Source organism: Apteryx mantelli, chromosome 29 (assembly GCF_036417845.1).
Source record: "Apteryx mantelli isolate bAptMan1 chromosome 29, bAptMan1.hap1, whole genome shotgun sequence".
NCBI lineage: Eukaryota > Metazoa > Chordata > Aves > Apterygiformes > Apterygidae > Apteryx > Apteryx mantelli.
Genome location: NC_090006.1, coordinates 1819863 through 1832785, shown reverse-complemented (window position 1 = coordinate 1832785; position 12923 = coordinate 1819863). Strand labels below are relative to the sequence as shown.

General features: G+C 50.7%; 2 protein-coding genes across 3 annotated transcripts; both read left to right on the top strand.

Moving 5' to 3' along the window:
* The first annotated feature begins 250 nt into the window (after positions 1–250).
* Positions 251–3571, top strand: PCNA (proliferating cell nuclear antigen). Its single transcript, XM_067312565.1, has 6 exons — positions 251–547; positions 1437–1534; positions 1974–2041; positions 2238–2432; positions 2765–2888; positions 3010–3571. The coding sequence occupies exons 1-6, from the start codon at positions 327–329 to the stop codon at positions 3090–3092; spliced, it is 789 nt and encodes a 262-aa protein (XP_067168666.1). The 5' UTR covers positions 251–326; the 3' UTR covers positions 3093–3571.
* A 1315-nt stretch (positions 3572–4886) lies between these two features.
* On the top strand, positions 4887–11620 carry TMEM230 (transmembrane protein 230). 2 transcript variants are annotated; one of them, XM_067312567.1, is made up of 4 exons: positions 4887–6008; positions 8637–8764; positions 9258–9380; positions 10329–11620. In XM_067312567.1, the coding sequence occupies exons 2-4, from the start codon at positions 8666–8668 to the stop codon at positions 10467–10469; spliced, it is 363 nt and encodes a 120-aa protein (XP_067168668.1). In that variant the 5' UTR covers positions 4887–6008; positions 8637–8665; the 3' UTR covers positions 10470–11620. The 2 variants fall into 2 exon arrangements, with proteins under 2 accessions (XP_067168668.1, XP_067168669.1); XM_067312568.1 differs by lacking the exon at positions 4887–6008 and adding an exon at positions 7003–7309.
* Positions 11621–12923: the final 1303 nt, after the last annotated feature.

Sequence of the window (12923 nt, the reverse complement as noted above, 5' to 3'; positions counted from 1 at the left end):
GCGATCGCTGCCCGGTGACGGGGGAAGGAGTCTGGCGCCTCGTGGTGTGTGTGTAATGCGCGCGCTGATTGGCTCTCGCCGGGTCAGTGGGCGGGACTCGGGGGAGGAGCGGCGTGGGGATTAGCGGAGGAGCGGGGAAGGGAGGGGGCCAGCCCGTGATGTGAGCGGGGATTGGGCCTCGCTCGGGGGAGCGCGCCTGGCGATTGGCGCCGCCCCGGCGGTGGGCGGGGCGGCGGCAGGGTATAAAAGCGGCGTTTGGCGCGCTGCGGCTGTTGGTGGCCGATTCCCTTCACGTTCTCGTGCGCGTCCCGTCGGTCGCTGCGAAGATGTTCGAGGCGCGGCTGGTGCAGGGCTCGGTGCTCAAGCGGGTGCTGGAGGCCCTCAAGGACCTCATCACCGAGGCCTGCTGGGACCTGGGCTCGGGCGGCATCAGCCTGCAGAGCATGGACTCCTCGCACGTCTCCCTGGTGCAGCTCACGCTGCGCTCCGAGGGCTTCGACACCTACCGCTGCGACCGCAACATCGCCATGGGCGTCAACCTCGCCAGGTAGCCGGGGCCTGCCCGGAGGGGGCTTGGCACGGGGGAGGGGAGCCGCCGTCGGGGTTGTTAGGGCCTGTCGGGGGGGGGGGGGGCCTCGGCGCTGAGGGGAGCAACGGGGGCCTACGGTAGAGGGGGGGAGCTCGGCGCTGAGGGGAGCCGCCGTCGGGGCGGTTAGGGTCTGTCGGGGAGGGGGCCTCGGCGCTGAGGGGAGCCGCCGGGGCCTACGGGGGGAGGGAGCTCGGCGCTGAGGGGAGCCGCCGCCGGGAGGGACCGCCAGGCCCTGGGGAGGGGGACGAGGGGCAGGTTTGGGGGGGGGGGTGTCGTTTCTGCCCCTTTCCGCGGGGCCGCCGCCGCCCCTCCCCCACTCTCCACAGAGCGCTGGCGCCGTTTTTTCGCCGCGCGCGCGCGGGGCCCGCCGGCGGCGTGACGTCACTGCCGGCGCGCCGTGGCGGGAAAGCCGGGCGGGGAAGGGGGGGGGGGGAGGCCGGGCCCTGCCCGCCATGGCGCCTTCGCTCCCCCTCCGCCCCCACGAGACGGGGGAGCAGCGAGGGACGAGCCCGGGCTCTGCTCTTCTTCCCCGTCAGGATGGCTGGAAGCGGGGGGGGGGGGGGGGGGGGGGCGGCGCGTGCGGCCTTCCTGGTGCCTGGCCGTCATTTAAAGTGTTTGCTGCCTTGGGAACTTGTGCGGTGCGCTGCTAAAGGTGGGGGGGGTTGTGCTTGTAGAAGGGAGCGTAGGGAGTGCATAAAAACAATAATGCAGGATTGTCACGTGTTGCATCAAAGCTAGTGGCTGTTTCTTGTTAGACTTGTTTTAACGCTATATAACAGATAATGGGCCTGTGTTCTTGCACTGTCAGTTTGGGACCCTTTGAGTGACCCAGCTTTTGTTCCCCTAGCATGTCCAAAATACTGAAGTGTGCTGGAAACGAAGACATCATAACTCTCAGAGCAGAAGACAATGCGGATACGCTGGCTTTAGTGTTTGAAGCACCAAGTAAGTGTTATGTTTAGTAACTAAGTTGCTACTGTGGTATCTTTTAGGTGATCTACCTAGATGAAGCAGTATGTGGTGGGACCAAGAAGAAATACTTCAGAATCTGGAGGGCTCCCAAACACTTAAAATGGGCTGGAGATGTAAGCTTAGTTTAGCTGACCAACATCTCCATAGGAAGAAAAGAAGACAATCCTCTCCAGGCCACAGACAGGACAGGAAGATCCTGGGAGGCTGTTGTCCTCTTGTGGTCTGCGAGGGACTGTTTAGGTCTGTTTTAAACTTCTAGCTCCCAAATAGCAAGACTAAACAAGATGGATCCCATTGTCATAACTGAGGTTTTTTTTACTCTGAAAAAAACTTTGGGCAGAACTTAAATTCAGGTTGATAGCTTTAATAGCTTTTTTTAACACTTGGTCAGACTAAGCTTTGTTTGTTTTAGATCAGGAAAAAGTGTCTGATTATGAGATGAAGCTAATGGATCTGGATGTGGAGCAGCTTGGAATTCCAGTAAGTAGGAACTTGAATTTCTAACAGGATTACGTTATTTTTCTTGCAAGGAAAATATTCCTTATGTTCACATCAGGCCTACAGTTTGAGCTTGTAAAGCCAATGAAGAGAACATCCTTTAAAAGAACACAAATCAAGTGTAGTGACTGCATCAGGCTTCTTGGGTAGAAGTTTAATTGTGACGCTTCCTTTGCAGGAACAGGAATACAGCTGTGTAGTGAAAATGCCTTCCGCAGAGTTTGCGCGCATCTGCAGAGATCTCAGCCACATTGGAGATGCAGTTGTTATCTCTTGTGCAAAAGATGGTGTGAAATTTTCAGCTAATGGAGAGCTGGGGAATGGAAACATCAAGCTGTCACAGACCAGTAATGTGGATAAAGAGGAAGAAGCTGTAAGTTGTGTTAACGGTTAGCTACTGTTCTCACTGTTGAGATATCTACTAGTGATTTATCCTCTGAGGTAGCTTCATAGGTACCTATGGGTAGATAAAGATGGTGATATATTACTCTGGTTTATAGAAGCAAGTCAACAAACAGCTGCCAGCTTTGGCTCTGTACCCCTGGCGTCTGCCATGCAGCGCTCAGCAGAAGGGAGGGGGCAGCAGTGCTGGCTGCTCTCTGCCTTTGCCTGAGGCGTCTAGGTCTAATACTGATGTATTTGACAAACTTGTAGGAGCTTATGGCTTGCAGTTATTGAACTCTAACCTGGCTAATGTTCTTCTAGGTTACAATAGAGATGAATGAGCCTGTCCAATTAACCTTTGCTTTGAGGTACTTGAACTTTTTTACCAAAGCCACTCCACTGTCACCTACAGTAACACTCAGTATGTCTGCAGATGTTCCTCTTGGTAAGTAGAAGCAGCCCTTCTGGAAGGGAACCCTGTAGAGCACTGTCACCTTAGAATTATATTCAGAGATATTGTTTGAATGGCTTTTTCTGAATAATCTTCTATATCCTATTTTTTCCAGTTGTGGAGTACAAGATTGCTGATATGGGACACTTAAAATACTATCTGGCTCCAAAGATTGAAGATCAACAAGAAGGGTCTTAACTGGACTAGGACTGAGGGGGAGATCTGCTCAGCTCTTGGAGAGGACAACTGACTTTGAGAAGGGAATTGGGTCCAGGCAGTTTATTAGCAGTTTCAGTGCATTGGCCCATCAAATGAGCACTGCTAGGCATGTTTGTAGATATCTCTGTAAATATTTTTCAGCTTACTATTTTGCTATACTGGTGTCATTCAAAATAGGAATTTTTGCTATTCTAGTTTATCCCTGTACCTCCAATAGCCTTTATATGCTTTCTTTAGGTGGAATCTTCTACTCCTTCTGATTTGTGTTAGAGAAGGAGTGCAATATTTAATTTGAGTAAAGGTGACATTTCCTAGTTTCACCTGTGAACTGTAGTTCACTAGGGTTACTGTTTAATGATGCTGGGAGTTCATTCAACCTTTCTTTATATGTTTATTTTTGAAGCGGTATTCTAACTGAAGTGTGGAAAATGGAAATAAAGAACATGATTTGAAGTTTTTATCCTGTTCAAGTATGGATGAACTAAAGTTTTGTCAAACTATGATGGTACCCTTGCCCCTTCTGCTAAAACTGCCTTGAACAGGCAAGCTTATGCTTTTTTTTGTTGCTCTGGAGTTACCAGCTGCTGCTGATGGTCGTGAGTAGCAGACAGGGGTGGCTCAATCCCTGGGTTAATCACCCTGAAGTGAAGGGGATGGTTAGAACTGGAATAACTAATCCCTCAGTGCTGTCTGTTCTAGGCGGGTGAGGCTTGTGAAACTTCTTTTAAATGCATTAGCTTCATAACTGTTCACCAAATGCAAGAGCTGGCTCTAATAGTGACTGAAAGCTGCCTGATGTGACAGAAGGTTGTGTAAATCCTTTGTTTTCTGCTCTGCTTCTGTGTATAGTTTGTGTCAAGCCACTCCTCAACAAGCCTCTGCATGTTGCGTTCATTCAGTCCCGCACCTCGCGCTTCTGTTGACAAGTGTGGTGCAGTCACTGGAACTGTCAGCAAGTTTTCCCTTGACCAAGGGTGTTGGTAATCATGTTCAAGTTTGTTGCTAGTAAAATACAAAGATAAGGTTTATAGCATGTTCTGCCCTGAGGTCTCGATCATGAAGGCTGTAACCAACCTGAAAAATAGGATTTAAACAGTTTTAGGCAGCTACTTTTTTTTCTGTGGGTTTTTTTTGCCTGTGTTGCTGCCAGATAACCAGGATGGAGGGTAAGTATTGGTGGGTATGCAAGTGACTCCACTTGCTTATGGATGAAGAAATGATGAAAAGGCATTTGTTGGCTTGATCAGTGCTCAGTGGTATTAGGACTTAAAGGGTCCTGTTCAGCCCTGTGGGTGTATTTGTATGTAGGCCCTATACTTAGTCATCTATTAAACTCAAGCATGAACTGGCTGTAAACTTACTAGTTGCCTAATTGAACTCTTCAAGGTGGTTTAGCAGAAGGATTTCACAAGGTGGCGGTACTAGACTGACATAGGAGGTGTGATTTCTGCTGTGTCAGGATGATGTGGCTGCCGCCGTGACTGACTAACCCCTGCCCGAAGCCTTGGGCTGGATTTCTTAATGCCTCTTGCCCTCTGTTCTTAATTGATAGTAACACTTGCATGGCAGGGAGCTTTAGGTTTCAGTTTTCTGCTCTTGCTATGAGGTAGGCATATGTTCTCAAAACTTCCCCCATGAGCTCCAAATGTCTGTATGTCTTTGTTCTCCTGAACTTCTTGAAGTTGGTGATGAATTTGGTATTTTTAAGAAAATGATCTGAGGAAAGCAAGATCTGGCTCAACTGCCCTAAATTATGGCATAACAAGGTAAGTTCTTCAGGCAAGAATCAAATTTGTAATGTTGCAATATTGAGGAAGTGTTCCCTTTTTCTTTCATTTCAGTGGCGTAAGTAAAACTGGACTAGTAACTGAAACTTAAATCCTTCTTGGTGCAACCTCCTGCTATACTGGAAATTACTGAGCTTCTGTTTTTCCTATTCTACCCATAAAAAGATCATAATAAGCCAAATGGTTCAATTGCTAATTCTTCACAACTGCAGCCACCCAGTTTGTGGGAGCTTCATGTCATAGGAAATATAACTAATGCTATAAGTATCTAGGTACTCGTGTTTTAGGGAAATGCACTTATCTGCTTTCTGGCTAACACCCTACATGCCCAGATAATGAAAAAATACTACTTGATCCCTCTTTAAGAGTTGGGGTTTTAAATGAATGCTGTGTGGGTTTTTTCCTTGAGACGGTAAGGATTTGAGGCTTGTATCTGTTCCTTAGTAACAAGGTTAAATTGCAAAAGGGGGGAGAAAAGATGATTCTTTCAAATGCAAGGAGATTGGGCTTTCGGGCACATAAAACCCAGAACCTATTTTATTAATTTACAAGAACAGGAACCATGGTAACTCCTGTCATCCCCTGGTTTGGAGCAGCTGGGGGAGGTAAAGCAGCAGCTGTTTTGTCCTCTCACTGTTGATCCTGCTGCCTGAAATCATTTCCGACTGTAGCCTGTCACACATCCAGCCCTGGTGGAGGGCTGTGCTCTGTCTGCAGATGGCTTAATTACTTCTAGGGCTTCCTTTAGAAAATGAAGCTATTTAAAGTACACGGAAGATCAGCACATGCCAGAAAGTGCTGTTTCACGAACCATCTACAAACATGGCCCCGAAACAGGGCTCAGTGCCTTGCTCTCCCGTGGGGCCTGTGCCCGTGGGACTGGGACACGCAGCCTCGCCAGCCTGCCCAACCGCACTGCGCTTTTAGCCGCCGATTCCCCGGCACGAGGCCCAAAATAACCCAGCGGAGCTGAGCCAGCGAGCGGCCGGTGCGTAACCTGGAAGGAAACGGCTGGCGTCAGGAATAAACTTCCTGGGTTGGCCTGCGCCGGGAGCGCGGAAGGAGCGGCGCCAGGAGAGATGGGCTTCAGCAGCGGCGCACGTAGCGGGTAACTGCTTCTCCTGCCTCGGTGCCTCTTTCTTTCGCGACTGCTGCAAATGTGCTCAGCTGCCCGTGCAGTTGGGGGAGGCTTCGCAGACTGGTTGTGAACTTCCTGTCTAGCAGCGGAGAAACCATTCCGGGTTGGGAGGAAGGGGATCCCGTGCGTTCGTCGGCTTCGGAGGGAGCTTTGAGCTCCCACGGGAGGGAGAGACGACCTCCCCTATCCCCACTGCTGGGCGGAGGGGGATGGACGTTTATATTGCTGCTCTTTAGAGCAAAATGAGGATTTATTGCGTTTGTTCATGCACAGCGTTTGCTTTCACTCCTGTGCTGGCCTTGCATGTCTGTGCTCTCTTCTGGAAGCCTTCTCGCAGGCAATGCTGGTTCTTGCTCTGCTCAGAAAGGGAGTGTAGTACATCCTATCAGCGAACTTGAGCAGCCAGCATGCTTCAGCGTTTATCTGCCTCTTAAATTTGCCTCTTAAATTTGTGCTCCTAAAGAGCCTGGTGGTGAGCGGGTTTCTGCTCTGGAGCTGTTGTGGAGTGCAGGGAGCTTGGTTAAGCTCAGTGCACTTGTTCTAAGTTTGTCCCTTAAGCACATGGTCCTAGTCAGTGTTTTCTGGATTTGTCCTTAATAGCCCCTCTCTTGCTGATTAGCAGAGTAACATGCGGGGTGGGAATCTGCTCTTACACAGGTGTAAATAGGAAGTAATTCCTAGGAAGTCGGGAGGAACAGGCTGGTAAACAGTGTGGCAGTCGGTGCAGTCAGTCCCCTGCTCCCTGAGGCTGAAGTGGGGCAGAGTCAGGAAATCGGACGCGATTTCGGATGTGCTCATTGCTTCTGGCTCCCTCGTAACCCCCGTCTACCCTGGGGCAGGCAGGAGCCCTCGGGTGTTTTGGAGTGCAGCGACCTAAAGAGTACGGATGTGTGTGAAGCTGAGGGTGTTAGCAAACACCTTGGGGGTGGGTGACACTTGCATTATCAGCAGAGATGGAAATGGGTTTGTCTGTGCTTGGTTTTTCCTGCAGAGAAAGCAAAAACCCCTTCAAGTTAAATGCACAGCGGAGGCAGTGCTGGGCTTTAACTGCTGGGAGTTAAAAATTCAGTTCTCACTTTTTTGAGGGAGCAAAATGCAGCAGCCACAGGGTTGGAGCTGAGAGGATGTTGGGTTCTTGCACCAGTCAAACTTGCAGGAGGAGGAAACATCTAGCGAGGAGGATTACGGCCAGAGGAGGTGGTTGCACTCTGCTGCCAAGAAGGTGACAACGGATTTCAGTTCAAGGGAAGCAAGAAGCTATTAGCGTGGGTGTAAGTAGCATTATGGAGAGAGCACATGTATCCTGGCAGGGGTGTTAGGGATACGCTTTCTTGGGGCTTTGCTTGTTTGGTGTGTGGTGGTTATTCCCCCCCCCCCCCCCCCAAAAAAAAAAGCTATTGGAGGAGGAAGGCGCAGAGCAGCCGCTGGCTCAGGAAGGGTTTATTTTGCATCGCTTTTGGGAATCAATCGATGCGTTGGGCCGCAGTGTGGGTCCGAGGCCGTGCGCGAGTGGAGAGCCGATGCGCGGCTCCCACGCCGGGGGCTGCGGGTTGCCAGGCCGGGTTAAGCCCTGACTCCGCGGTGAGTCACGGGTGTGTTGGCGGCAGGACGGGCCCCGACTTGGGCTCCCGAAAAGCCAGGCTCTGCGGTGCAGCTCTGCCTCTCCCCCGAGCGCAGTCCCCCGGGATGTCGCTGCTGGCAGCAAAACCACAGGGCTTGGAGTCACGGCGCGGTGAAATTGCAGGTTACGGCTCCGGCGTAACTAAATAAAGCTCTGCCCCGCGCGCCGCCTCCCTCACGGCTCTGCTCCGGGCCGACGAGTGACCCAGGCGTCTCGGCTCCTCGCTGTTTGCTCGGTTACCTCATCCGCTAACGTCTCCAGCCCCTCGTCAGGCTCCCTCTGAGTCACGGATCGAGCTGCCTGAGGGGTGGCAGCTCCGTTTCAGGCTAGTTTCCAGTGGTTTTCTTGGTTCGGGTTGTTTTTTTCCTCCAAACGGATCTATTGCAAAATATCTTGCTGGCTGAAAGGCTGCTTTGTTTAGTTTTGCTTTGGGTTTGTTACGCTCCCTGTTTAGCCAGGGCTGGAGACCTCAAACGACTCCCTGCTGGAACCGAGGTCTCCTTGCAAAAGGGTTTTTTGGCTGTTTCGGCTTGGGAGCTCGCTGGGGAAGGGGCTTCATCCTGCACTGGCCCTGAGCATCCTGGACGGGTGTATAAGGATCCTCACTAACGAGTCCTATGACACCAAATTCACGCTCGGCGTGCAGGGTCTGTGGTGTCTGGCCCTAGGAAGAGCTCACTTGTACCTGGCTTTATCCAGGAATCTCTATCATGTTTTAAACGCATGTTCTACCTTAATCTGACTTTGCTTTCAAATATTGACAAGCCCTAACTGTCCGTTCCCTCGCAGTTGCAGCTTTGTATTTTAGGCTTATATACAAAGCTTTCTCTGAAAAGATTTAACTACCGAAAATGGAGATGTCTTTGCTTAGCACAGGCTGTGTCTCTCTTGATGAACTTGATCCATGTGTGTCTCAGGCTCTGCTGTCTAGTTTACTCTGGCTTTTTTTTATTGCTGTCCTTGTATTTGTTTTCCAGGTTCTAGCTGATGCCCAGGTGTCCTTGTTATGATGCCGTCACGCACCAACCTGGCTGCTGGGATTCCCAGCAGCAAAGTCAAGTATTCCAAGCTCTCCAGCACCGACGATGGATATATTGACCTGCAGGTAAAAACTGGGGAGGAAGGTGACATTGTACAGCTGCTCTGACTGTACGCTACAGACAACTCGGGGAGGTGCTGTAACTCTGCCCAAGCGTGTGAGGCTGCTTTTGTTCATCTCCATCTCGGACTGGAAAGGTCCAAAGGTGGCTCCAGGCCTGGGGCTTCAGCCCTTATTCTGGAGCCGAGCTCTAGAAAACAAAATGGCCTTGAGCCTCGCTAGTGTTGGGACCCTGCTTATTTGCTAGGGCCGGCTCTATCTCCTTTCCTGTGGAGGGAGGTGAAAAGCTGAGAAGGGATCCTGATGGCTGCCAGTGCATGGAGCAGGTCTCCTCGCTGGTGGGCACGTGGCAGAGCCATCGCTGTGGCTGTGCCGCACGGGCTGACACCTGCAGTGGTCATCTCCTGCCTTCTCCCTGCTAGCTGTGGGATTCGCATCCAGGCTATGGCTGGGGGGAATGTGCTGATGTTCAAGCTATTAATGTTTATCTCCCCTACAGTTCAAGAAGAGCCCACCAAAAATCCCCTACAAGGCGATCGCGCTGGCTATAGTGCTCTTCATGATTGGGACCTTCCTCATTATCATAGGAGCCCTCCTCTTGGCAGGATACATTAGCAAAGGGGTAAGTGGTTTGACCGCACTTCTGCTACAAGTTCTGTATTGCTTCCCCTCCCCAAAGCCTGCTGCGAACCCTCATGCTCAGGGTGGAAGCTGAGAGCAAAAGACCTGTAAAGCAAGGAAGTAATCGCCCGCTGCCTCTCACTAGCTCTTGTTGCCAGCCCCGTTTCTCTGGCAGCAAAACCCTCTGGCTTCTTCAGTTAAGCAAGACTGGAGCTGGCCTGGAGATCTGCGAGGAAGGGCTGAGTTTCTCCATCCTGCCTGTGATGTGGTTTTGTTCCGATGCTCCATCCAGCACTGGTCAGTTTGCTGTCCTGATGCTGTGCTCATCGCTCTCCTAGGGAAGATCTTTCTGTAGGAGATACCTGACAGCTCTATAGGACACAGCACTGTTTTCCTCGTCTCTCTGCATGTGCATTGAAAGCATCAGGGAAGAAAGTGGGTCTGTATTTGCATTTGACACTGTGCTCCACTATCGTACGCTTCTCCTCTTACCTTGTGTGGCATGGAATTGCTTTGCGGTTGGCGGCTGCCGCTTATCACGCTGGAAACGTCAGCGTTGGAGCCGTATCGGAAGCAGTCCATGCGTAGGTAGGGGAGCTCGCCAAGTGTGCGGGACCGAGCCTGTGGCTGGCAACTCTGTAATGTGATTAGTGTTGGAGGAGCCACCCCTTGTACCCGAAGGAAAGGCTCGGTTGAGGTTTCCTGTAGCGAGGGGCAGAAGCCAGACCAGGAAGAAGAACTGGAGCTTTGTTGCACTGCTTGAGCCTGCAGAAACTGAGGGATTTCTGCTATGAGTTGAAGTTCCTGTTAGCTAGCCAGGCCTCAGACATGTAGGTAAGGCGTCTTGCTCGGCTGAGCCCTGCGAGGCAGGACGGACGAGGGAAGACCCGACACAGATCTCTTGCTGTTGCACTTAACGTGTTTCTCCTGTCTTGTCCCTCTGCTCCAGGGAACGGACCGTGCGATCCCTGTGCTGATCATCGGGATCCTTGTGTTCCTACCTGGCTTCTACCACCTGCGTATTGCCTACTATGCTTCCAAGGGCTACCGGGGCTATTCCTACGACGACATCCCGGATTTCGATGACTGAACCGCATTCTAGATCACATTGTAATTAGGTTGGCGATAGGAGCTGCTAGTCGCCCTGGACATCAGCGGGAATGCGTAAGGCTGTAAATGAAGTAGATCAGTCACAAGATGCGACTCCCTGTTTTTGTAAATACTGTGTTGAGGTGTTGCCGGTTACTCATTTTGGGGGAGTTTTAAACATGGGATTGACCAAAGGGATTGCAACATTACGTGGGGAGAACATGTGATTTATTATTTTTCCTCTTTTGGTTATGTCATGCTGGTTGCTTGTAAAAAGTTCTTCTTGGGCAAGGTAATTCTAGCCATTTTCCAAAAATAGATGAGCCAGACAGTTTCAGCAACCACGATATTTGTTTTTCTAACTATTTTCTAGAGTTTATTTTACTTTTCAAGAGATTATGGCTATCCTTGGGTTTATTGTTGCAAACAAATAGTATGTCCAATTTTTTTGCTCTCTGTCCATCAGAAACATTTCCAGTACAGTTCTTGTCTTGTGCTTGCACCTGGAATAATGGAAGTCAAATGCACACAAGAGGGAAAACTGCAGTTGCATGAAATAATTCACAGTGCGTTCGCTACACAACTCCTCTTGTTAGAATGACGAATCTTATTTACTCGGCAAACACATTCCTCAGAAGCAAGCAGTTTCCCGTGCCACTCTGTTTTGGCAAAACCCAGTTGTCATCCTTTAAAAGGACTGTTGTTGGATTTTTTGCTTATCGTTTTAAACTTAATGGAGACAGAGGGAGAAGAATTGGAGTCCAGATCAGGAGTCAAGTGTCTGAATACTAAAGTCTTGTTTTTGACTGGTGAGGATATTGGAGACACTTGGATTGCAGCTGTCTGTGTGTATATTTGGGATCACTTTGTCCTCCTGTAGACAATATGCTGTGCGTAATTCCCTAGACCAGTAAAAAAAGTCTGTGTATAATTTGCACTGAACAAATCCAGTTTGTATTGTTTTGCTGGCTTCGATAATATGTTATTCTGGGCAAGCGGATTGATAGCTCTGTACTTGATGCAAAAGCTAGGTGTCTCCTGAAGTGGAAGTGATGAACCGTTGCAGAGAACAAGTGCACAACAAGAAATAGTAACGCAAGACTCAATTACAGGTACTTAGGATGAATAAACTTCACTATATTCTGCGTACAATTCATCTCATCCTTCTCACATTCGAAGGCAGGAACGTGTGCTGAGAGTTGTCCTAGGCAATGGGAGTAAGGCTTCAGCTGATTCGGCTGTTGCCTACAGCCACCTTTCAGTGGTGCAGGTGGTCGCTGCGATGGGCAGGACTCCTGGCCAGGCCAGCGGCTTCGAAACAGCTCTGCTCTGTGTGCATGAGGCAGGAAAACCTGCTGGTTCGGAAGGTCTCTGCAGGATTAACTCCTTGAACCTGACATGTGATGCTCAAATGTGAGGACCCCACATCTAATTGCTTTGGTTCAGGGTCCAAACACCTCTTTTTTGGTGCCACCTAACAGGAGCAAGGTCTGAATATGGCTTGCGAGCTAGTACTGATAGTGCAGCGTCATGTCAGGCCAGGGCAGATTGACCTTGGACGCGTTTTCGTGAGCAGGGAGGGGTTCAGCAGTCCTGTCTCCACCAGGGCCGAAAGGAGCGGGAAGTGCCCCGTGCTTCCCTCTGCATCCAGTCCCTACCCGGACTAAACCGGCGTGCATGTTCCCACGTGCTGCCCCAAGGAACAGCCCAACTGAGCTCGGCATCTCCCGTTGCGTCCCCCGAGGGAACGGAGATGTGCGTCCCCTCCCGCGCCGCTGCGTCACGCCGGCCCTCGCGCTCCTGCTGCTGCCGGCTGCCCACTCCGATGTCGGCCCTGCTTCCCGGACGCTGTCGCCTGCCACTTGGCAGCAGCTGAAATGCAGCAATTAAAGCCGGGTCTGGCCAGGAGAGCTGACGCAAAACCATGAATCAGCCTCCACGAGGGGTTAAAAATGTGGGTTTGTTCCCTTTCGGGAACAGGGGGAGGAGGCAGGAGGGAAGCTGAGCTGGAAAAAGCAGAGGGGGAGGGAAAAGATGCTTTTGGGTAAAAGTGAGGATGATGGGACAGGGAAAGCAGGGACACCTGGGGTGACCGAGAGTGAGTGAGTGTAGAGGACGGGGGAAGAGTGCTGATGCTTCTGGAGGGATGGCGATTGATTGATTTTTATTCCATAGGATCAAAGTCCTTGGACAGCACAATGTAAATAACAGTTGCTGCCCTAGTGCTCGCAGGACTGTCTGCATGAGCCACAGACAGCACAGCGCAGCGCTGCTAGGCACACTGACGTTTTCCTTCGTATAGGGATGGTTTATATCCAATTTGGAAAAAAAAAATTTTTCTAGGGGTGAAAAGATATAAGCAGCACTGGAAATATTTAGATCCAGGCTACTTAATTCTTTGAAAACTTATTTATTGTATCCCACGCGTGGTTTTCCTCCAGGGTTTAAGCCTGTA